At 56.8% G+C, this 24,068-nt stretch overlaps 1 protein-coding gene across 18 annotated transcripts; it reads right to left on the bottom strand.

The window, feature by feature from the left end:
• Positions 1 to 756: 756 nt before the first annotated feature.
• Positions 757 to 24,026, bottom strand: IKBKE (inhibitor of nuclear factor kappa B kinase subunit epsilon). 18 transcript variants are annotated; one of them, XM_045081122.1, is made up of 21 exons: positions 23,943 to 24,026; positions 22,017 to 22,126; positions 21,194 to 21,334; positions 20,682 to 20,811; positions 19,092 to 19,378; positions 18,388 to 18,548; positions 17,463 to 17,573; positions 16,987 to 17,166; positions 16,176 to 16,372; positions 15,419 to 15,483; positions 15,250 to 15,341; positions 15,019 to 15,105; positions 11,254 to 11,329; positions 11,015 to 11,127; positions 8,873 to 8,949; positions 6,401 to 6,440; positions 5,555 to 5,659; positions 4,203 to 4,299; positions 3,370 to 3,482; positions 3,103 to 3,174; positions 757 to 1,502 (listed from the first exon to the last, which is right to left on the bottom strand). In XM_045081122.1, exons 2-21 carry the CDS (start codon positions 22,101 to 22,103, stop codon positions 1,469 to 1,471), a joined length of 2,265 nt encoding a protein of 754 aa, XP_044937057.1. In that variant the 5' UTR covers positions 22,104 to 22,126; positions 23,943 to 24,026; the 3' UTR covers positions 757 to 1,468. The 18 variants fall into 18 exon arrangements, 14 of the variants coding, with proteins under 14 accessions (XP_044937057.1, XP_044937055.1, XP_044937054.1 ...); XM_045081120.1 differs by lacking the exon at positions 23,943 to 24,026 and adding an exon at positions 22,367 to 22,513 and having other exon boundaries at positions 5,555 to 5,647; XM_045081119.1 differs by lacking the exon at positions 23,943 to 24,026 and adding an exon at positions 22,367 to 22,510 and having other exon boundaries at positions 11,254 to 11,323; positions 15,256 to 15,341.
• Positions 24,027 to 24,068: the final 42 nt, after the last annotated feature.

Raw genomic sequence — 24,068 nt, 5'->3', positions numbered from 1 at the left:
GAAGCAGCAGGGAGGGCATCAGAGTCAAGGACCTGGGCTTCCTCACTTCTGGGTCATGAGGCAGTGCAGCCTCTGAGGACATGGAGGCTTCAGGAAGATGGGCAGGAAAGGTTTCTAGGGTTATCTAGAGTCAAGCACAATGTTGTTTTCATGCTTCGGTGCACAAATGGGGCTTCCCAGCTCCCCCCCTCCCCTCAGAGGGCCACTTCACTGCATTCTCGCCCACGCACTAGGCCAGGTGGGGAGCGCAGCGCGGTGAAGGGGAGGCTGGATGGAGTTCCGGGGAAAGACAAGTCTGTCCGAATCTGAATGTCCAGGCACCGTTCTAGCTTCTAGGCAAAATGAGGGGAACTCAAAATGACCCACAGTAGTGCTCAAGCTCAGTATTTAGGACACAGCCTAGGTTTTGAAGAGTGGCGGGGGGGGGGGGGGGCGTGGCTGGGGGAAAGGAATAAGCACTTCGATGGTGGATTTAGGGGGGAGAAAAGAGAGATCTCCTTTCTCCCCCCTCGACAGCTCCCCCAAATGGCTGGGGGCAGGAGAAGGAATGGGAAGACAAGCCTTCCCAGCAGGATCTTCCCTGAAATTAGGGCCCATGTAAGGGAAAGGCAGGGATCAGGAAGTGACGGGTCCCTCCTGCATTTCCCAATCCTGTCCTCACAGATCCCCACCCAGCGCTTGCTGGGAGGCCAAGCGCACTCTGCCAAGAGCCCGCCCCTGCCTCACAGACGCAGCCCAGCGAGAGCCACTCAGAAGTAGAAAAGAAGGCCACATTTATTCCCCTTCTCAAAGGCGCAGGCCTCTTATCTGGACCTGCAGGCCTGTGCTCACGGCGGACCGCGGCTGTGGCTCCCGGCGCCCGGCCAGGCCTCAGGGAGAGAGGAAGGTGAGGGTGCCCGAGGCCCGAGCACGAGCACCTGGCCCGGACCCCCAGACCCAGAGTAGAGGGAGAGTCAGGCTCTGCCCTGCCTGGAGCGGAGAGCGGGAACCCTCAGAAGTCACAGGAGAGGGCAGGGCTGCATGTTCACCATAAAACCCCTTAAGATGAGGGAAGACTGAAATGAGGCCTTTTGACCCAGCATCCTAGGGAAACCCCCAGCGGCCTCCCCTTCTGTTCCCTGAGAAGCGAAGCCCTACAGCCCAGAGGAGGTGGGCAGGCAGGCCGATGGGAGCCTCTTCTCTCTGCGGCCCCGCCAGAGGTGACCTGAGCCTGCACGAGGCGCCAAGGTCAGCCCAGGCAAGGGGTCCTGACAGAGCACCTGCCGCCCCAAGTCCTGCCATGCCGCTTTGGGCAGAGAGGCAGTGGAAGGTAATGCTGGTGACGTCTCCCAGCTGTCGGCCAGGAGGGAGGTAGGCTGATGAGAGGGTACCAGACAGCGTCCCCTGGTAGGCCCCACACTGCAGGCAGGAAAGCAGTGTTCGGATGATTCTAATGCTTCAGGATGGCGGGCGGCCCACAGCTCAGAGATCAGGAGTCAGGAGCCGACGGGGGCCAACTTAACCTGTAAGGAAAGGTGCAGATTAGCTTCTCCCATGCAGGGGAGAAGCCCAAGGGCCGTGTCAGGACCCAGCACACTCAGCTATAGGGAGCACCGAGCCATTCAAGTCTTCAGTTGTCCCCTCATCAAGTCTTTGACCCCTGACTACACATTAGAATCCCTGGGGGGAGGTTTATAAAATCCCGCACCCCTGTCAGCACCGGAGTCTCTGGAGACAAAGTCTGGGGCTGCACTCTTAAAAGTTCCCCTGGTGAATCTGGGGCAGCCAAAAGGTCAAGAGGAGGGAACAGGAATTCAGATGGCTTCTGCAGGCTCTTTGGCTACCACCCTGAATAAGGAAGTAAAAATTCACTAAAATAAAGTTTTGAGCTATCTGTAAAATAGACTCTGTATCACAGCGAGAAAAATTTATGGCACTAAAATTAGAACTTCCTGCCCCTGAGGGCTTGTTTTAGAAAGAATCTCCTCCTTGAGGGTATTTAAGAAGCTGGGACCTGGAGGGGATGCCCCCTCAGCCCAGGGACACTCCCCAACTCTGGGGACAACCACAGGCTCTGCTCCCAACACCCCTGCCCGTCATCCCAATTCCAGGTTCCAGACTGGCCTGGCCTCCGAGGAACACTTAGCATTTAGTGAGCCCCTCCCTCTGTGCCCCCTCCCCTCCCCAGCACGTGGCCTATCTCATCCCAGTTCACCCTTAGCCCCCACCAGAAAGCTTGGGATCATTATTCCTAATTCACAGGGGAGGAAACTGAGGCCCAGAGCCAAGCAAAACCTCCCAGGGTCATGCAAACCCTATGGAAGTCTGCAGACTCCTTCCACTGTGCCACTACTGGTCCTCCCGTGGGGAGGTGACAGACACAGGGCAGTGGGGAAGCTGTGTGGGGGGGATATGGGCACACACACCCCAAGTGTGTATGTATGGAAAGAGGCCACGGAGCTTCAGGGCGAGGACCATCCCTGACGCTGAGATCATGTCCTTCCTTCTCTTTGGGGTTAGAAAACATGCTTTATAAAACACGACGACTAGATGGCAGGATTTTCCCTTTCAAATCTGCTTCCTTATATGAGAAGTCGGTCCCTCTGTTATTTCCCAGCTCACTTTTGTGAATTTTACTGGTGCCAAAAAATCCCAAAGTCTGAGTGCTGAGACACGCTCCCTGCACCCTCTCCAGGACCCCTCATTCCCCCGAGGAGGGGAGTCTAACCAGGGCGTGATGCAGAGTCGGGGAGGCTGGGCCTGCAGCCGGGCTGCCCTGGGAGCTGGGGTGTGAGGCCGGAGCCCAGCAAGGCCGGAGAAACCCAGGCCTCGGACAGTCACGCCAAGCTCGGTGCTGCCGTTTCCCGGCATGTGACACGGAGATGAAGAGCAGCAGTCCGCGGACGGGGGCCAAGCGGGCAGGAGTGGGTCTGGGGGAGGCGTGGGGCAGAGTCCGCATTCACAGGGAGCAGGACGTGGCCATAGTTCCATGGGCCCCCAAGCGCCCCCTCGGACTGCCCTGAGGCTCACATCCTCACAAGGATGGCGACCGGCCTGCGGACAAGGCCAGAGCTCTGAAAGGACGGTCATCAGCCCCTCCTGCACACAGTGGGAGCTTCTCACCCTTCAATGACGCGATTGTTGTCCTGAAGGTCAAAGGCCAGCAGCTTCATCTCCTCACAGAGCTCCTGCATCCTGTGCGGGCCAGAGGCAAGAGAGGCGTCTGTCGCTGAGGCCCATGTCTTCCCGCCAGCCCCCTTCCCCGAGAAGCCCGCCACCCCGACTCTTTATTCCTGCGGGCCTGAGGTAGAACCCCTCGGGCTCTGACATCTGCACCCTACACCCCTCTCCCACCCCACCACCCCACATGCCCCTCTCTCCAGCACTTACTGGAGAACCAGGTCTGTCAGTGCAGGGCTGGGATAGGGGGCTGTCAGGGGTGGGGAGACCTGAGCCTCCTTTGTTCTGTCCTGAAGGAGCTGGTGAGAGACCCGGTCAAGGATCTGAAGGGAAGCCACACGTTAGTCAGGTGGGATGGGCCACAGATGTGTTTCTTTGTGTTTTTATGCAAGAGAGGTCTGAGTAAGGATAAGAAAAACGTAACAAAATGGCGCCCAGCCTGCATCCCTGGAGAACCCAGAATGCCGGAGCCTTTCCCACAGGCCCTTCCTTCCCACGCAAGCACAGCTGACACAGCCACCCTCACTTGTCTGTGCTTGGATGTAATGGTCCAGACAGCCACGTTCTCCTCTGGAGCTTGATGGCCCAGCACGAGCCAGGAGCGAGGGGGAGGGGCAGGGCAGCCCGCCAGCCTCTTGAGGAATGGGGCTGCTGCGGGGGCTACGGGCCAGGGAACTGAGCTACGGGCCAGGGACCTGAGCAGCCTTCTCAGAGCTCCCTGTATTAGTCTCTTCCCAGAGACCAGACCAGAAGACAGAGGAGGGTTCACTCTGCGTCTCTCTGGAGTAGCCTGGAACCTCCCCGGCTACACGAGGCATGAGGACAATGTCCCAGCATTCTGGAAGCTCTGTCCTTGCAGTGACCCACAGTCTGAGGTCACCAGAAAGTGCACATTTGCTTGTCAGAAACCTCCTTAGCCACAGTGTGCTTGGACTTGGCCAAGGGCAGGTCAGCCCAGAGGCAGGACACAGCCCCATGTCCCCAGGGTGCCAGACCAGCCTGGCTCCTTTCCGCGGGCGCCCATGCCCCTGACCATGGCGCACCTGGCTGAGACTCTCCTGGGCCCCCTGGGCTTCCGTGTTATAGGCAGCCACGGAACAGCCGACCATGCGCAAATGGTTCCTGGTCTCGTGCACCTCCCTGGAGAGAGCAGATAAAAAGTCCGAGCTGGGTTTGCTGGCTCTTCCCGTGGCCCCTCCAGCTGTCAAGGTCACCACACAGACATGGGGGACAGCAGGAGCTGAGGGATTCTGAGAATGCGCTTCCCTCACTGTCTCTGTCCCCCTAGGTATGCCCTCAACCCTTCCCTGTCCCACTGGGGTAAGACCGATGACACTTGTGACCGAGGCTGCCGATGGTCCCATCAGAACGACAGGGAGCAAAACCACACGTGGCTGGGGCGCAGCACCCATGCTGCTGAGGGGGAGCTCAGGGCCAGGGTCAGCTCCTGAGAGGCAGAGGACAGCCCAGCCAGCGCACGTGCTCTGGGAACTGCCCCACTGCCAGAGCAGAGCAACGTCAGGATCCTCTAGGAATTCTCTTTTTCTCTGAGTGGAGGGAGGGGGCAGGAACATTGTCTCCACTGCACAACAAGGAAACCAATCCAAGCACAGACAAGCGGGTGGTCGATTCTCATTCCGACCTGTACAGTAGAATGACCTGGAGGTGCTTTTAAAATGCTGATATGCAAGCCTGACTTCAAACCAATTAAATCAGAATTTGGGGCGGGTTAGGGGTGGAGAAGCCATATTCTAATGTGAGGGGGCTGGGTGAGCGCCTGGGTCGCAGCCCCATAATGAGCCCACGGGTCCTACAGGCCTGAGAACCTGCCTTCTTTTCTCGGGAGGGGCCGACGTTCCCACAGACAGAGGAAGCGGGGAGGGGCTCAGGTGAGAAGGAAAAACCCAAATCCCCTCCAGGGGACAGTATGAGTGGATTCTATTTAACCCTGCCTCCCCGGAAGTCTGTAAGCCTGCCTGGCCTCATTCAGGGGGGATCCTGTGTTCTCCCCCGAGAAGGGGTTTCCCAGCACACCCACCTGGGAATGTGGAAAGAACTCAGATTTTAGAGACAGAACCAGTACTAGTCGTGGGTCTGCTACTTACTGGCTGTGTAGCACTGAGAATGAGACCCATGTTCTGAGCCTCAGTTTTCTCATCTGTGATGGGGGCTGATAGTGTCTACTGCATGGGGTCCACATTGTGGGATTAAAGAAGCTAATGTACAGAAATCACCCCCGTGCACAAAACCACCCTTTTTTTTTTCCCTTTGTTCCTTTATGACCACCTCCCCTCAATCAGGGCTCTGCAAACCCCAGGGTTCTCTGAAGCCTGAAGGGCCAGGCCAGGAAGGGCCTCCAGGTCCGTGACCCCAGGAGGGAGGGCCCGACTGTTACCTCATCCACCTGCCGTGCGTGACCAGGGACGTCTGATACTTCTGCACACACGTCTCCTGGAACAGCTGCAGGAGGAGCCTTTTGGCTAAACGACTAAAATTCACCCTGAAAAGACAGGGACACTGAGACACGGAGAGAAGCAGCTGGACTCGCCCGCACTCATGCATAGCGTCCCTGTGTCTCCAGCAAGGAGACCTCCTCCAAGGGCTGGCATCCCCAGCGGGGCTATGTCTCCACACAAGGAGGGACTGAGGCTCATACACGTGAACTGGGGAGGTCAGTGCACTGGGACACAGAACCCAGGGACAGAGAGGCATAGAAGGACCAGGGGATCTCAGGGAACGGGAACAGACACATTCAAGGCGAGTCCTCACACAGAAGGCGAGATGGTTTCAGAGACTGAGAGGGGGAGAGAGAGTGCGTGAGGGTCAGGGGTGGGCGTGGAACTGGGCGAGTGAGTCTCCAAACAACCATTTAAATCAGGGAGGGCCTCCGGGAAGATGAGTGTCTAGGGAACAGAGGGGCAGAGAGGAGCACAGGGAAGGTCAGGAGTAGGAAGCAGGAAGCGGTAAATCAGGGAAGACAGTTAGGGAAAGAAATACTACACACGATCGTGTTCATGCTGGAAATAAATCCAGGGACATCAAGCCCGCTTAGTAGAAAGCTCTGTCTGAGCCAGCTACCCAGTCTCCCTCCCCTGGCCCCAGATAACCTGCCCCAGACACAGTGACCTGCTTTGCTTCTGCCCAGCTACGGCCTGGGAGCAGGACCCTTTGTCCAGCAGAGGCTGGCTCGGCCCCGGGAACCCCCACCCTACTGCTCACCCACCTGCCACGGGTTACTCACTTATCCAGCTTGTGAATCTGCTCCTCGTTGTAGCCAAGCCCTGGAGGAAACAAGGAGGAATGATGTCGCCAGTCCAGTCGGTCAACAAAACAATGCCACAAGGCTTGGGGACGACTGCAAGGATGCAGAGAGCTCAGCCTGGCCCTGGGGAGCTCACAGCCTCGTGGAGCCAGGAAGGTGGAGAGATGAGTACTTGGGGAACACTTCAGGAGGAAAGTGGTGGATGAGGGGGCCTGGAAGGATACGTGGTCAGCCCCAGCCGCTCATCCAACACCCCTCCCAGAGGTGGTTGCCTGCAGCCTGCGGGTCCCATTCCCGACCATTCAAGGTGTGGGCAAAGCCAGCTGGGGGCTCTGGAGCCAGAAGCTCGATAAGCCAGGCCACCACCTTGCACCTCTCCTTCTCCCTCCGCCTCCCCTTCGCGGACCAGCCACTTGTGCATGAAGTCCTAGTTCTGTCCCTTGGCCACTGCGGGAGGATGCTCACCAGCTAGGGAGATGCTGCCCCCTGCTGGGGTTGCAGGGAATGGCCTCCCAGCTAGAGGTTTCCCAGTTCCCTAACAGCGGAACCTCCTCCCTGGGCATTTCATCTGGGGTCCTGCTCTCAGCCAGCTAAGCACTGAGCTGAGTCCCCGCTGCAAGTCCCAGACTGGCTTCCGAGTGGCAGGAAGCTGCAGACTCGGGATTTCGCAGCACAGAATCGGCTTCCTCAGGGCAGGTGCAAGGGGAGACAGAAAACCAGGAAGCCTTCGACAGAGGGGCGTTTTTCAGGATTCCAGAGGTTAGCTGTCAAGGGTTATTCTCCCTTTCACGTTTAATCTTCATGAAGGACTCTTGCAACCAAAAGGAACAAAACTGTGAGCCATAAGGGGTTAAACACCCCCAAGACCAGGACAGCTTGGGCTACTGCACCTCCCGGGGTCTCGGTTTCCTTATCTATAAACAGGGGAGGGGGGTGCCGTCCAGAGTTCCTACAGGCATGAAATAAAGGAGGATCCCAAAGAGCCCAGAGGATGGTGTCGGATGCATGGGAGGGGCTCAGAAGTGGGGGAGGCTCGGAGGGCAGAGTCCGAGGGAGGGAGGCAGAAAAGCCCCTGAAGTTCTCCGAAAATCACAGCCAAACAGGCCAGTGGCGCATCAGAAATGGGAAAGTCTCTGTCCATCCGTCCCCCTCGCCCCGCCCCACCCCACTCCTGGGCTGCTTTCCCCTTCCCCTCCCTGGCCAGACCCCAGAGGCAGCAGTGAGGCTCCCGGGAACAGATGATCATCTAGAGAGATCCGTAGGTCCAAGCCAGTGGCCACCAGACGCACGTGGCTACTGAGCACCTTGCCGGTGACTAGCGCGCCTGAGGAAAATAATTTTTATCTTAATTTCATTAATTCAATTAACTAAAACTTTAAAGCTGGAGCGGTGGAAAATATTGTTTTACCAATGAACACAACCTTCCTGCTTTGGTAAGAATGACAGTTCCGTCTGCTAAAAGATTAGCTTCCGGAGAAAGATGTGTTGTGAGTGTCAAATATACATAGGATTAAAAGGACTTAGCAAACTCACACACACACAAAAAAAGAATGTAAACCATCTCCTTAATATAATTTTTAAAAATTGATTATAGGTGGAAATGACAATTTGGATATATTGGGTTAAGTAAAACGTCTTATGAAAATTAATTTCACCTGTTGGTTTCTACTTTTAAAATTTTCGCTACTGGAGAACTCAAAGTTTGGTGCATTGCTGGCATCCAGTTTCTAGGAAACAGTGCTCTTAGATAATCCTAGAGCTGGAGGAGAATTTGGCCCTCGAGCCCAAGGCCTGCAGTCCACATGTCAGGAGAAGCTTGGAGGCACGGCCGGGGAAGAAGAGGGTTGGGTCCTTGTCTGTGAGCTCCTCAACCCCAAGAGTCAGCTGGGGTCTCCCAGGACCACCCCCCGGCCCCAGCCTGCCCCTGGGTTCCAGCCTATCATGCCCCATGATGGCGGTCACCGTGGACAAGCAGCCACCTGTTCCTAAGCCTGGAAATGAGCTGCCTGTGCCCCCGGAGGTCCCCTGTGAGGACAAGCAGAGAGTGCCGGGGAAGGAGCAGGCCAGTGAGTACAGGATATGTCTTCAGACCCTCCCTCATTTGGAAATCCTGGCTATTTCGATGAGCCAAAGACACGATGGCTCGGGAAACATTCCTCAAACTGTAAAGTGCTCCGCAGAGGTGAGGGCTCTCTTCCAAGGGCCACCTCTCCTAGCACAGCCAGGCTCCGGCCATCTGAGCCCCCCACGCATGCCGTCCACGCCTCTCACAGGGCAACAGTCATAGGCCTCCTGTCCCTCACTGTCCGCAGGCAGCTTAGAAGCGGGGACCCTGCCCTAGGCCAGCGGCACCCCAGCAGCCACAGGGATGGCATGGAACAGCCGGAGAAGCAGAGGGCAGGAAGGAGGAAGGGAGGGAAGCAGGAACAGTTTGCTCTCCCCACGGCTCACCTGGCCTCATTCTGGATTTCTTGAACTGTTTGTAGATGAGGTTCATCTTGTCCAAACAAAACTGAATCTGCTGGACGCTGTGGGCAGGAGATGGGGACCAGGCAAGGGGAGAATCAAATAGCACAGAGTAAAAGGGAAAGGGGGGGATGACGTGGCTGGGCGGGAAGAAGGTCGGTGGCCGAGGAAGCAGAGGAGCTGTCCGCCTGCAGAAGGAGCCTCATCGCCACAGTCTGGGGGGTCAGTCTGGGAGTGGGGGTGACTCTCCTGTCCCTAAGCTTGTCTGAGGTGCCGTGGGGCCAGCCAGCCACCTCTGAGTCACATGTTTATTCTTTCTTTCTGTCTCTCTCTCTCTCTCTTTCACACACTCGAGGTATTTCATTAAAGACCAGACAGACAGAAAGCCAAGCAGGAGAGGCCACAGGAGGATGGCCTTTGCTACACTGGAAGGTTTGAGAACAGGATCCAGGCAGGAGTCTGGACCCTGCGAGTCCGGCAGGGCCCGCTGAGGACAGCGGGGCGGCAGAAGCCTTTCTCCTGGTGGCCTGGGCAGAGCAGAAGTCGGGGCCTCATGGTCTATCCCACACCCGGCGCATGGAAGGTGCTTAAGTCATGAACCGACAACCCCTGTTTAAAACACAGGTGAGGGGCGACTGGGGGGCTCAGTCGGTTCAGCGTCTGCCTTTGACTCAGGTCGTGATCCCAGGGTGCTGAGATCGAGCCCTGAGTCGGGCTCCCTGGTCAGTGGAGAGCCTTCTTCTCCCTCTCCTGCTCCCCCTGCTTGTGCTCATTCTCTCTCTCTCTGTTAAATAAATATATAAAATCTTTAAAAAAAAAAATAAAATGAAATAAAACACGGATGAGTCCACAGTCCTCAGTCCACAGTCCTGCCTGGAGGCAGACGGATGTGCGAGATGACCTCTCAAGGACCTTCACCTGCTGGGGTTTAAGGTCAGTAGTGTTTCTTCCTTTCCCTTTTTGGGCTGGATACAGACAGTTGAGATGTTGAATGTGTGTGTCTCTGGGGTGAGGGGGTGTTCTTCCCCACCCTTGGGCCTGTTTAGCTCCACTTCCCTCCTGAAGCTCTTCCCAGTGACCCCATCTCAGCTACTCCTGGAGCTGAACTCTGGACTGGACCCAAGCTGGATCCAAGCACCCGTCCTTTGGAGAACTTGGGGTAGATAAGACCTCAAATCCAGTCTTTATCCAAAAGACTCAGGCCAGATACATCCCAAATTCAGAATTGTCTTCTGATGCTAGAAAGGCAATCCAGCAGACATAGATTATGTTGTAGGACAGCCTGAGTGGGGTCTGGGGTCTGGGGTCCAATACCTTCAGCCTTTAAGGAACAGTAAGAGTATCCACTCTAAGAGGGAAACACAGACTAAAAGACGACTCGCAGCAAAAGACTGAGGTCAGGGTTTGCAGCCAAAACAAACAAACAAAACCCCACAGTTTTCGGAGCTCTTTGATTTCGGATCTGGGGGACCGGGTTAGGGAATCCCCGTCAGCACTGAGCAGAGTGGGTACCAAGAATGGGCTGTGTGGTCAGGGCAGGGCCCGCACACCAGGCTGTGAGGGGGCGGGCAGGCATTCTTATATATGTTGAATGAGGCTCTCAAAGCTGTAAATCCCTGGTGCAGGCCAAGAACATAGGCCTTGGAGGTGGGCAAACGTGACGTCAAGTCCCACCACTGTCATGTGTCATGGACCGTCTGTGTCCCAGGGCACATTAAACTCCCAGAGTGAGCTTCCCCAGCCACAAAAGGGGCGTATAGCAGCAGTGGCATTCTAGGGATTAAATAAGATGATAGAAGTAGGAGGGCCAATCCAGGGAATGAGCAGAGCAAGGGTTCAGAAGAGGAAGGGAACAAAATTATTCTTTTGTTTAGAACTATTGCACCTGCTAGGATTTCTAATTCTCTCTCTAAATGCCCAGAAGTGGACAGGACCCCAGATGCTTTTCTCCATCTGGCCAGTCTCAGGGGAGGGTCTTACTCATTCTTGGATCCCACACCACTACCCATTACCCCAGCACCCTGGCCAAGATAAGGGAGAAAGCAGACTGATGCCTAAAACGGCTACTGGACCTTCCAAGCTGTGCGTCCCTGTGCCCACCCCACCAAGAAGGAAAATCCCACAGACCTTCTGTCCGCATGTACCTGATCCCGGTTCTTCAGCAGCTCAGACCTTAGGTTGCTCAGGCTTGTCTGGGACTCTGTGATACTGTGGGAACATCTGGAGAGGGCCTCTGCCAACTGGAGGACAGAAAAAAAAGGCAGACCGCCCCGGGGGTCCTCAGCTTGGTGTTCTGACAGCAGCCCCGCTGGACCACGGCCCCCCAGCTCTGCTCTTACAGCCCCCCCCACGCCCGCCTCACTCACAGCCCGCAGCCTGGACCTCAGCTCCGTGACCTTCTTCAGCTCCTGCATCTCAGTCATCCCGGCCACACTGCTGAACCTCAGGGAAGGACAGAGAAAGGACACGGCTGGGAGGTTGGGAGGCAGAATCCCGTGACCACGGGACGGGAATACATCTTTGGGACAGCCTTGCTGCCTTTGGGGGTATCTGGGGAGAACTGCGGTTGGATCGGAGAAACCAACCTCAAAGTTGTACCTTTGTTGAGCACCGCAGAGACTAAAGATGAGGGTAGATAGAAACAACGTGAAGCTACAAACATCGATGAGTCTGTACAGCGAGGCGGCTGTTACGGACCCCTTACTAGGAATATTTATAACTAAAGGAAAAGACCCAAGTGCCTTCCCAGTCGAAACTATCCATCAGGATAAGCAATAGCTTCCTAATGAGGGAAAAGATGTATTTCCTAGAATATTACCAATAATGCTCTGGGACCCGGATTGTTAGCATCCCATGGCCCCAGCAAAGTGAAGTGACTCGCTTGGGCACGATGCCAAATCCCTGGTGACTAATGCAGGCCTGGACAGGGAAAATGTGACCACACGATCGAGGAATCAGCTGTCCCCACCCAGTGGCGGGAGGGAAAGAAGTGTACTTGGTGTCATCTGCGATATATTTATCCAAAAAACATTCCACTTGAATCCGTCTAGCCTTCAGAACTTTCAGTTTATAAGAAATGCTGGGAAGGAAGAAAAAAAAAAAAAAAACCCAGAGGATGTAGAGGAATCCCTAGAGTCCAGAAAGTGGGACAACGGGCATTGTCTCCCCCAAAACGCCAGAATCAGGAGGGGGTTTGGGGAGAGGCAGTCTGTCAAGATTAAAAAAGACTTAAGGAACGAAACAACTAGATGCAAAGTGTGATCTTGCTTTGGAGCCTGGTTTGGATAAAACCAGTGAAAAAAGGAAAGGAGGGAGCTAGCTAGAGAACTTTGTGTATGGCTGATTTTAGAGGAGATGACAAGGAATGGACATGAGGCGGGAGGGCTCATGAGCTGAGAACAGCAGGTTAGAAGAGCACAAGTAGCATCAGATCTCATGTCTGTCAATATATATACTTAAAGACACGTCGCCGAAAACTACCTAGAAGAACGTCTATTGCTACCGTGTCATGACCTAGCTCTGGATGGCAAGGACATGGTATTTTTTATTTCGTTTTTGCCTATCTATCTGTATTTTCCAGCTTTCTACAATTAGCATATACTATTTCTATCACAGTCATGATCGGGGAAAGAATCCTCTGTGCTTGGGCTTGGGAGTAGTGTGAAGGTGAGAGGAGGGGGAGAATCAGGACTGCAGGGGAAGCTCCGTGAGGGCAGGAGTTCTCCATTATATCCTCAGTAGCTCGTGAAGTGTTCAGCACGCGGTACTTCCTCCATACATGGTTGTTGAATGAATCAGTGAACGTACAAATGGATTTTAGCACATGCAATGCTTGGCTGGCAGAAGTGGCTGAAGCGGACGAGTCCAGCTGGGCAGGGAGGCCGGGGACATGGGTCTGAGTGCCAGTCCTAGCTGCTCCCCTCGCCCGTCTTGCGGGATCTGGGGTCAGTCACTTCAGCTCTGCCAGACTCAGACCTTTGTGTACATAACAGAGATGAATCTCCGTATTTGTGGGCATCAAAGAGGACCTCAGAGCTAAGGCGCTTGGCTAGAGAGTATGGACACACACTTGGCGGTGGGGGGGGGAGGCATGGGGGTTCCTGAGCCAGTTCCGGCTGCCTATACACTGCCTCCTGCTGCGAGGACCAGGGAGCTTCAGAACAGAGGCAAAGACACTCTGCCAAGGGAGCCTAGCTTGGGGAGCCTGAAGCAGGAGGAGGACGCTATGGGAGAGGTGAGTCACCAGGCTGGGCAATGGCAGCCACTTTATGCCTAGTGTTCATTAAATTATCTCAGATTCCAGAATCAACGTGTCTGAGGATGTTCAAAAAAGGAAGAAATTGCAAAATGTCGGAGGCAGGAAGCCTCAGAGATCATCCAGTTCTCTCATTTTGAAAACGAGGAAATAGTGGCTCAGGTCAGAAGAGAGAACAGTGGCCTGAGGTCCCAAGTGAAGAGCTTGGACTGGGCCTCTGTGTCTCGGCTCTGTGTTCCTCTTTGGCAGGAGGGAGGCTGAACTATGCTTCGAAGCAGGCCCTCCTCTGAGCCCAAGCTCTCTAGATATACTATCCCTCCAGGGGGGCCTGGGATCCAGAAAGGGAAAAACAGTGGCCAGCAGACCCAGGACTCCAGTCCCAGGGCTGGCCTGTCCCTTCTCCAGTGTCTTCAGTCCAGGGCAAATGGGCAGTCAAATATCCCAAATGCTTTCTCGACACACATCTTTCCTGTTCAAGAACCTACAGTAGAACTTAGAACTCTGCTGGTCCTCTTGTTGGGTTCAATCTACCAACTTGACTGGCCAGGACCTCCATGCATTCTCTCCTCCCCTTTCCATCCTCTGTCCCACTCCACCTTCACTCTGGGATATTTTCCATTTTAACTGTGGCTTCAACAGACCTCACCAGAACCCCTCCCACAATCTCCCCAGTCATGGCCTCCTTTTCTGTCTCTGCACAGGACCAACCAACTTGAGGTCTTCTCTTTCACTGTGGCCTTAAAAGTGTCACCTCTTCCAGGAAGACCTCCATGATTGCCTCTTCTTATCTCTAGTCTTCCTTTTCCCAACCATTTTATTATCTTTCGTGCCTGGAAGGGCTATCTCCTCCAGGGGAATGTGGATGTTCTCCCACATCTATCCCTGGACCCCCTTTCTGTGCCCCGGACAGAGCTCCTCGTGACAAGCCAAGCTGTGCCCCTGCAGACCTTCATTTCTGTCACCATTTGAAGGGGGCTCAGCCAGGCCAGGGACTCTGCCCCTGTCATCTGGAGACTCTCCTCTGCCTCTTCCCACATCTCTGTCACCCCATCTGTCCCCTCCTCTTAGTGGCTGCTGCGCTGCTGGGAAACTCCCAGAACCTTCCTAGGGAGAAGGTCAGGTTATGTGAAGGGGAGGGACATCAAGCACTTTCAGCACAGTCTCTGCCCCTCTGCCACCCCTCGTCTCCTCCCAGTGGGGAAGGTTCCAGCCGCCATCAGCTTCCCTGAGCTGCAGAGCTTCCTCCTCTCCCCTGTACCACAGCCGCTGCCTTCCAAGATTTGGGGGGTGGGGGGCTGTGCCCACGGCTCAGAAGTGCCATGGCCAATTGCTTCTCATCTCCAGACCCTCCAGCTTGGTTCCCTTCTCCCTAGTCTTTCCCTCTGCCTGGCCTGTCACACCTGATCAGTTTAAGTCAGATGAGTGGCGGGCATGGAGCCCCGAGGCAGGGCCAGGAAAGGTGAGGAAGGTGAGGACAGTGTGAGCGACAGAAGGAAGAGCGTGGAGGAAGGGTCGGCCTGGATCCCCATCCTGTCAGGCCCGGGGGGCTGGGTGAGGCGAAGGGGGCTTTCCCTAGAGCGCTGCTCTGGGCCTTCCTACCTGCTGGGACAGTGTCCCTGTGGCCCCGTTCCCCCTGCGGTGACTGGGTGGTGGAGGGGGGAGGGAGGTACAGTCACCAGGCCGGGGGCGGGGATGAGGGACAGGTAGGGCTGTCCTGTATTCTTGAAGGGCAGGGCGGGTGGGAGCTCTGGGTAGGGGGAGGCGAGGGCCATTGTTGGAAATATTGGGGGTGAGGAACAGGCAGATGGAGAAGGGCTAAGGGTCTGAGCCAGCCTCGCACTGGCCGCAGCCCCCCTGCCCCAGGCAAGACACCCACCTCTCAGTGCCCAGACTGCTGCTGAGGAAGAGGAGCGCCATCCGCGTGACCTCCAGCGTCCGCCTGCACGTAGCCTGGAGTGTCTCCCTGCAAAGGGGGGACTGAGTCGGAGTTCCCTTCTGCCAGGGGGCCAGGGCACCGTGCCCGAGGGAACAGCCGCGGGGCTGCGCGGGAGAGGTCCACCCCGCCTGCCCTGCCCGTCCAGCCCATCCAGCCCTTGGGGGTACTCACACACACCAGTGCAGCCCCCGAAGCATGAGCTCCTGCCCGGCCAGCAGGGTCCGCGCCAGCCACAGGGCCTGGTAGCCAGCGCCCAGGACGCTCTGGGACACACAGGGGGCGGGGTTAGGAGTCCCGCTCCCCGGGACCCCTCCCTGCACCCCCTTGGGCCCCCTCTCACCTTGGCGGTGGTGTAATCTGCCTGCAGGTCCACTTTGGGGAAGAACTTGGGGATGTCCTGAGCAGCTGCAGACAAAGACCCTGTCTGAGAGGGCTGCCTGTGTGACCTGGAGGAACCCTAAGTTCACCTTTCCTATTCCTTACTCACACCCCTCTCTCCCAGTCTACCACCCCCAGCTTCCCACCTGGCGCAGAGCGGCCCCCTAAGCCTACAGAAATGCACGTGCTGTGCTTTACAACTGCAGTCCCTCACTGCCCCCTTGTGTCCTCTTTGGAGAACTACATACAGCCTCAGGCCCAAAGTCCCCGAAACAGCCAGAAAACGGGCTAAAACCACCCTCATACCCAGGAATTTCAAGGTTAATCCCCCTTCCCAACATTGGAGACCCTGAGAAGGAGGGAGAAGAAATGATACTTTTTCTAGAACTTGGAAGATAAAACTCTGGACCCCTGGCAAACTTCCCTTCTCTCTGGTCTCCTGAGGCTTTCCCCACCCATCACAGAGATTGTGGAAATCCTCTTAATTCCAGATCTCCCCGTTTTGACTGGAGTTTCTTCCCCAGCTCGGTGGACACTGCGAAACCTGAGTCACGTGGCATCGCAGAGGTGTGGGAGGATCAGAGACCAGATCTGCTTCTGCACCCCAGGAGCCCCAAGATATACCCACAAAAGATACTAATCAATATCCTGGATCATAAGCCCCTGCCCCTTATAGAATGTGGGAAGGAGAAAAGATCCCGCCTGTGGGCCCCACTCACGGTCCTTGAAGGCCAGCCCCATGGGGGTCTCACTGGCTGTGCTTAACAGGGTCAGGGGGCTGCTTGCGGTCGTGTGGGCAATGTGTTGTGCTGACAGGTTGGGCTCGAGGACCCAGAAGTGACCCTCGAAGAGGAACTTCTGGTGTTGGGGGGCCACCCTGGTCTGCTCATACACGGCCTCCAGAAAGATGGCTATCCTAGACACACAAAGGGGTTCCGGGGATGGGGGAGAAAGAGACAGGACGGGAAGTGTCAGCAAGATATAGGGTCCAGGTGACCCAAACCCCATCTCAGTCTTCATCTATGGAGAGGACTCCGCTTTGCCAAGGGAGGGACTGGGTTTTGCCTGTTTTATCAAGGGTGAAGAGACAAAGGTTAGAGCTCAGGCCTTAATGGAGTGGATGAGGACAGAGTAGGAACCGAATGCAGGAACCCCAGTACCGGGTCTCTGCCTTCACAGCCCTTCCGGCAACACTCCCACTAAAATTCACCTAGAATTTTAGAGAAAGAGGGTCCTCTGAGCAATATATTTGGGGAACACGTCGCCAACACACACGCACACACACACCCCTCAGAAGCCTAATGCGTGATGCATTGGCGGGGGGAGGGGGGTGGGGGGCTTCTTCTTGCTGGAGTCCAGCAGCAGGAAGAATGGTTTAACTTTAAATTTGTGCAACTGGTATTTTCCAAACTAAGGTCGGACCCGGATGCTTTTCTCTCTAAAGAGCCCACAGAGCACTGCCTAGGACGCACCCTTCTGCCTGGGTAGGGAAGGCTCTCGCGCATGGGCCCCCGGCTCCCGCGCACTCACGTGTTGTGGGCGTGGATGTAGACGTGGTGCAGGACGGCCTGGGACAGGGAGAACACGTGCACCACGACTCGCTGCAGGATGTCGCTGGTCTCCGCGAAGAACTGGTCGAAGCCCCAGCACTTGGCCTGCTCCACCTCCAAGATGTTGGCCAGGATGGGCACCAGCTGGCTCTGCAGCCCCCTGGACCCCAGGATGCAGAGATGGTCAGGCACCAGGGCCCAGACTCATCCTCTCTGAGTGGGTCGGGGGCGTCACATGACAATGTCTTGAAGAGCTTGGACCCAGGCGGTGGGTCAGGGCCGGATGGGGAGGGAGAGCTGGATGAACTCGTTCCAGCATCCGGATGAGAAGACTGAGGCCTGACTGGGAACGTGGGCTACCTGAGCCGCCCGGGCACAAGGGGGCCTCTGAGGTAGGGCCCGACTCTGGGCGGGGGACAAGGAAGCCAGCCCAGACTCGGGTCTGTGTCTACTCACAAGGACAGTCGGCAGGTGACGGGGAGGGTGTAGCTCCACTCCAGGGGCCCGTTCTCCTGCTTCTGAGTGCCTGCGATGGCCCCGGCTGGCTTCTCCGTGGTAATCCGGTACCTGGGCCGAGGTGGGACCTGGTCAGCGGGACCCCTGGCCCATCGCATCTCAAGGGATAGCAAACTCAGCACGGAGGGCTCTCAGAGCCCTGGTTCACACCAGCCAGCCCCTCCCCATTAGCCTGGAAATGTCAAGCTTTCTGCTCCTTTCCACGGCCCACTTCCTCTGCCCCTTCCCGCACTTCTCCCAGTCTGGCCTGCCCCTGCACCTTTGCTGTCACTGTGGCCCACTCCACTAACCCTCCCCTCTCTGCAAAGTCCAGCCTTCCCTGCCAGCCTCTGCCTTGTCTGTCTCCTTCCCCTTCCCCTAACCTAATCTAGGTTCCACACAGCCGGACTCCTGAGCTGAGAGTGAGGGTTTCGACCGTGCCACAATCCACCTTCCACCTTCCCTGCTTTGGGCCGTGCCCTTGGTGGGAGCAGCCACCGTCCCCAACTACCTCTGGACCAGACCGCAGGAAACCCGGGAAGCCTTTGCACCTGGGATCAGGAGGCTGGGTCCTCGTCCCATTCCCCACCCCTGTCCCTGGCAGGCTCTACCATGTTGGGCAGGTCTCTTTTAGAGCCTCAACCAACGTGGGCGGGCCACATGCGCACGAAGGGAGCGCTAACAGGGCGCCCTGAGCTAAGATAAAGGACTGCTCTCCCACCAGTCAGGGCAGGCCTCAGCTTCTTGTGGGACTGGTTGATGATGGAGATGGCCCTGAGGAGGACCACAGAGGGAGCGGAGGAAGCAGACACACAGCAGGGACCTGTGGGGAAGGCCCAGGGTCTGACCCGTCTCCTGCCTTGCCCAGGGCCCACTGTATGCATACATCATCTCCTTGTTGCGCCGTGGCCCCCCGAAGGGGATGAAGGGCAGGCTGCCGGTGGCCGCATGGTACAGGGTGACCCCAATACTCCAGAGATCCACAGTCACCCCGAATGTCTTCTGCTGGGGCTTGCGAAGCACGGCCCGCTCATACATGTCGGGGTGCTGCGGGAGAGAGAACCAGTGAGCTGCCACGGAGGGGGCGGGTGGGCACGGGCCCGAGCCCCACCCAGCAGACCTCCTTCCGCCACCTTCCAGGGAAAACAGAACGATCAGAACCAGCTCCTTCATCACCTCAAAAACTGGTGTGGACTTAGCCCACCGAGTGCATGTCTATCTGGCCAGCCTCTACCCTGGGCAAAGTAGTGACCAGGGGTGCTCCCTGCCTGGTGGGGATCGTAGCAGAGAATGAACCGCACAAGGGAGGTCCAGGCAGGGGGCCAGGCAGGGACATGGCAGCGGGGAGGCCCAGGCAGGCTGCAGCGTCACCCTTTCCATCTTGGAGAACAGACTACAATCTTCTGGTTGGGGGGCAGAAGGGATATATGCCCTGACACACTCAGGGGGATTGAACAGAGTCCCTTGGCTGGCTGGCAGGGGGGTTGGGGGGGGTTGGGGTGGCGCTCCGGGACAATCACTAGTAGAGGGGCAACTAGCTGTCAGGGCGGCCCCCCAGCTTGGGCAGTCAGTCCCCAACCTCCCCCTCACCAGGTACTCCTCAGTGCCATAGACAGAGACGAACTTCTCATCATCATCCAGCTCCCGGGCGGCCCCGAAGTCCGTCAGCTTGTAGATGCTCTGCCCCTCCTCCCCTAGGAGGCGCAGGATGTTTCCAGGCTTGATGTCTCGGTGGACAATGCCATTCTCCCGCAGGTGGTTCATGCCGGCCACTGCAGAGAGCGGACTGCTAGTTCTCTGGCCAGGGACAGCTTCGTGCCTGGGGCTTACTTTGGGCGGAAGGCTGTCCTTGGATCCAGAGAGAGTGTTCACACGGGCTGACAGGTCACAGGACATGCAGGAGAAGAGAGATGGGCACAGGACAAAGGAGGGGGTTCCCAAAGACATGGTGTGGAGGTTCCACCGGGATTCTCTAAGACATCAAGAGGGTCCACGCCTCTGCCTTCCCAAGGACGGCACCTCCCTCCTGTCTGATTTATTTTTAAAAAGTGTAATAAAATATGGAGTGCCTGGGTGGGTCAGTCAGTTAAGCATCCACCTTTGGCACAGATCATGATCCCAGGGTCCTAGGATCGAGTCCCGCATCGGGCTCCTTGCTCAGCGGGGAGCCTGCTTCTCCCTCAGCCTGCTGCTGCCCCCCGCTTACGCTCTCTCTCTCTCAAAAAAACAAAATCTAAAATTCAAAAATTTAAAAACTTGTAATCAAATAGACCTAACACAAAATCTACTATCTTAAGTGTGCCATTCAGTGGCTTAAGCACGTTCCCAGTGTGGTGTGACGGTCACTACCATCTACCTCCAGAGCTCTGTTGGTGCCCACAGAGGATCTCTACCTCGTAAGCAGTCACGCTCACACCTCCGTCTCCCCAGCCCCCGGCACACACTGCTCTTCTTCCTGACTCTGCATGTGACTGGGCGAGGCCCCACATGTACGTGGAATCAGAGAGAACCTGTGACTTCACGGAGTGCAGAGCCTTCCCGGTTCACCCGCAGGTAGCCTGGGTCAGAGCTTCGTTCTTTTTGAAGGATGAAGAGTATTGCATTCTACGTATATATTCTATTTGTTCCTTCCGTCTGCCCGTGACATTGGGTTATTTTCATCTCGGGGTTATTGTGAATAACACTGCCCCGAACCTGGTGTATGACCTGCTTAAAAAAAAAAACTTTCTTGGGGCACCTGGGTGGCTCAGTGGGTTGAGGCCTCTGCCTTCGGCTCAGGTCATGATCCCAGTGTCCTGGGATCGAGCCCCACATCGGGCTTTCTGCTCAGGGGAGCCTGCTTCCTCCTCTCTCTCTGCCTGCCTCTCTGACTACTTGTGCTCTCTGTCTATCAAATAAATAAATAAATAATCTTTAAAATAAATAAATAAATATCTTTCTTTAAGCCAGGGTTTTAAACAGCTGATTAGCAGGAATCAGACGCTTGGATTCCGTCCATTCTCTTGTCTCTGTCCTATGTCCATGAAGGCAGAGCCTCTGAGGGACAGAATGTCTTCAGTGTTTGGGTGATTGTTTCAGAAATGTCGGCCCCTCCGGGACTTTGCCTCCCACTGAGGGCAGGGTGTGTGGTGGGTCCGTCAGGGAAGGGGGCATCCTGGTGGGGGCCAGGGAGGGGCTCACCCACACAGCGCAGCACCACCAGAAACTCCTCCTCGGGCAGCCCGAAGGCGTTCTCGGGGCTCTCGAGCACGCTGAGCAGGCTCCCGCTAGAGCAGTACTCCATCACCAGCACTTTCTGTCGGCTGCCCCCCTGCGCGTGGGACAGAGAGAGGGAGGCTTGGCTGGAAAGCACATCTCCTGCCCTTCCGTCACGATGGCTTTGTCCAGAGGGGGTGACTCAGCCTAGAGCCAGCAGCCCCATTCTCGAGGTCCCAGCTTCCGGCCTGGCCTTCCTTCCTTACGGTGACCGCACGCACCTGAGCCCAAGGTCACTTTCTCCAGGCAGCCCTCTTTGATCAGGCCCTCCTTCAGATCTTTACTTCCCCAGGTACTACCCCCCACCCCCTGGCATTCTGTCCTCCGGGTTGCTGCTCTGGCTGACCCGCTGACCGCCGTTATTATGTGACCCGCTTCTTCCAGCCTGTGAGGGTCAAGGACAAGACCACCTCCCTCCGACCAAGCACTGGACCCACCGTCTCCTCCACCGCAAAGAGCTTGACGATGTTCTGGTGGTTCAGCTTCCGCAGGACCTCGAACTCCCTCACCTGCACCTCGCGGGGTCGCAGGTAGCTGGCCGTGTTGAAGACCTTCACGGCAACCAGCTCCCCAGATTTCTGCCGTGGGGGAGAATGTCAGTTCCCCCTCTTGCCCCAGGGAGCACACCTCCTCCCCCAGGCCTCCATGGAACATCTCCCACCTGCCCAACACCAGACGTGAGCGGAGATGCCCGGGTTGGGGCTGGGGGCTCCCTCCTCAGCTCCTCCCTGCACTCAGAGGGAACAGGGGCTGGTCCAGCCTTGGGAGGGGCCGAGGACATGGGGCACCAGATGGTGCAGGTGCAGGGATGGCTTGGTGTTCCTGTTTTCTACTGGCACCAACCATGTACGCGCCTATCGCCCCCTAGGGCTGCAGCGAAGCCAGGACGGGAACCTGTTCTGGCCCTGGCTCTGGAGACAAGACTGCGCACCAGGTCTCACAGGACAGAGCTACGACAAAGGCTAGGAAAATCCAAACGAGTCCCACTGCCCAGCTCTGCTATTCGTAGATCTGCTCATCCCAGGTTGATGGCTTTGTGTCTTCCTCTCTCTCTCTCTCTCCAGCCCCAAACTGTGCCTGACAGACGCAGCATCCCAAGGAGCCCTTCACAGCTCCCCATACCTCTTCCCAAAGCCTGAGCATCTCCCTCACTCCAGAGTGAGCCTCCGCCTCACCACACACCACCCTTGCTGCCCACCAGGGGCTGAGAGGGCCAAGAACTTTCCAGGCCTGAGGGGCCTGGGCAGGGCTGTGTCCTACCTTGTTTCGGGCCTTGTACACGCTGGCAGTGGCCCCCTGCCCCAGCAGGTCGTCCGTGTGCCAGAGGTAATTGACGGTGCTCTGCATCTGGCTGGCCGGCCGCCCTGGGCCTAGAAAAACAACACACTGGGGTCTAGGATTCCATTCCTGACCTGGGGTGGACACAGGTGGCCTGACAGGGAGCTGCGTCCAAGACCATCCCACAGATGGTTCCAGTGTGGCCATTCCCAAGGTGAGGGGATGGAGGAAGTGAGAAGCGCAGAAAAGCTAAGAAAGTTCTCCAACAAGAAGTGCAGCCACTGGGGCCCTCAGCCCACAGCCCGTACCTGTCCCGCCACAGGGCACTCTACCTGTCCTCACTCCCAGTCTTCTCCAACCCCTTCCCCAGAGGTCACTCTGCCAAGACAGACCTTTTTCTCTGTTACCTCTCCCAAGCACAGAGAATTCTGGGTTTTTGGCATCCAGGCCTGGGATTGTCCCAGGAAGCAGAAATAGCGCTTGAAGGAAGGGCCCCAGGTCAGGCAGCGTCAACCACACCACCACAAATCTCCAGGATTGCAACATGAGCCTGGAGCCCTTCCCCGCCCACTCGCCTGGGCCCACCACTTCCTGCTGTTGTGAGCGAACAGCTGCACGGGTGGCCAGTGTGGCCAGGTCAGCGCTGCTCTGGAAAGGATCGCACACGGTGTCGCAGGGAGTGTGCGTGTATGTACGTGTGTGTGTGTGAGACAGTGTGCGTGTGAGTGTGTGCGAGATAGTGTGCCTGTGTCTGAATGTGTGTGTGCATGAGTGTATGTGTGAGTATGTGAGAGAGTGTGAACACGTGCGTGTGCCCGCGAGTGCCTGTGGAGGGCGTGGGGGGGGGGTGGGACACCATCAAATCCAAGGGCCCAGGAACCCCGGGGGGAGAGTCTGAAACCTCTACAACTCCACTCTCCATCTTTGCCCTCATCCTCTTCTCCCCAAAGGCCAGTCCTGATAAAGCAACTGGCTCCGGAGAGTGTAGCCCCGGAAAGTAAACTCAAATCCTCTCTGAAAAATAGGGTCAGGGCTGGTCTTAATGGGATGACTGGGAGAAGGAGCTTGAGAAGAGTGGCCGCCTCTCAAATACGCTCCAGTAACGTTGGACTAGGCTCTAACATCTGTCTGCTGGGTTCTCAACGCATGGTCACCACACCTGGAACCCTACAGTTCCCTAGCTTTCTTTGAGCCTTCTTTCTCTAATCTTTTTTAAAATGCAGATCTTGAGAATGTCAATTCCTTGAGCCAGCAGCCACTTGAAGAGACTCCGAGGCTAAGTCCTAGTTTCAGAAAATGTATTCGTGTTTGCATTCTCCAGAAGCAGCTGAGATACAGAGAGACTCCCTGAAGATAATATAACAACTCGGTTTGAATGAGTTGATCAGATAAGTCCCCCACCCCCTCATCCCAGAGGCTGAGGAAGAATCAGGATGCCAGCAGGCCTGGAGATGTGAAGCCTGGCAGGGAGACCTGAAATCAAGGCCAGGGAAGAGGTCCAGTCTGGGGAGCCCACGGACAGCATATTCCATCCCCTTCATAATCCTTCCCAGTGCTGGTCTTCTCCCCACCCCCACCCCCCCCATCCCTTCCACCTCCCCTCCACCCCCGGGCCTGGTGTTGGGGGCAGGGCGCAGTGGCAGACCCGGGAATGCACAGGGTTGTGCAAAATGCCCAGCCCTGGAAGGACCGCAGGTCCTGGGTGCTGCTCCTGCTCCTCCCAGCGCCGTGCCTAGGAGCTGGAGGGGGGCACGTTGAGTGGGTGCCCCGTGCAGGGAAGGCTGCTCTCCTTGGGGGGCGGCTGGCTGAAGGTGGGTGGGCATTGGGACCAGGGCACCCGCGGCCCCACCCACCACCGCCACTCCTCCTCCCCCTCCCGGGGACTCTCCCTCGGCCAAGCGCACTTACGCCGCGCTCCGAGCAGCCGCGGATCAGGCAGAGACTCTCCCGGGCGAGTGTCTGTTATGCTTTCCGTCTGTGGCAAGTCCAGGAGCTGAGCTACACCGGAAAGAGGAGGGCGGAGAGGCACCCCTC

This window comes from Mustela putorius, unplaced genomic scaffold (assembly GCF_011764305.1).
Source record: "Mustela putorius furo isolate JIRA1106 unplaced genomic scaffold, ASM1176430v1.1 tig00000508_pilon_pilon_pilon, whole genome shotgun sequence".
In the NCBI taxonomy this organism is placed as follows: domain Eukaryota; kingdom Metazoa; phylum Chordata; class Mammalia; order Carnivora; family Mustelidae; genus Mustela; species Mustela putorius.
This window is presented reverse-complemented; position numbering and strand designations above follow the sequence as displayed.

Excerpts from the sequence above, each read along its gene's own strand:
- IKBKE (XM_045081122.1), bottom strand. The coding sequence starts at position 22,103 with ATGCAGAGCACCGTCAATTACCTCTGGCACACGGACGACCTGCTGGGG. Across the intron at positions 4,300-5,554 it reads ACGCACGGCAGGTGGATGAG|GGAGGTGCACGAGACCAGGA; the intron begins GTAACAGTCGGG and ends TGCTCTCTCCAG. Across the intron at positions 3,483-4,202 it reads CCCAGGAGAGTCTCAGCCAG|ATCCTTGACCGGGTCTCTCA; the intron begins GTGCGCCATGGT and ends GCTTCCCTTCAG.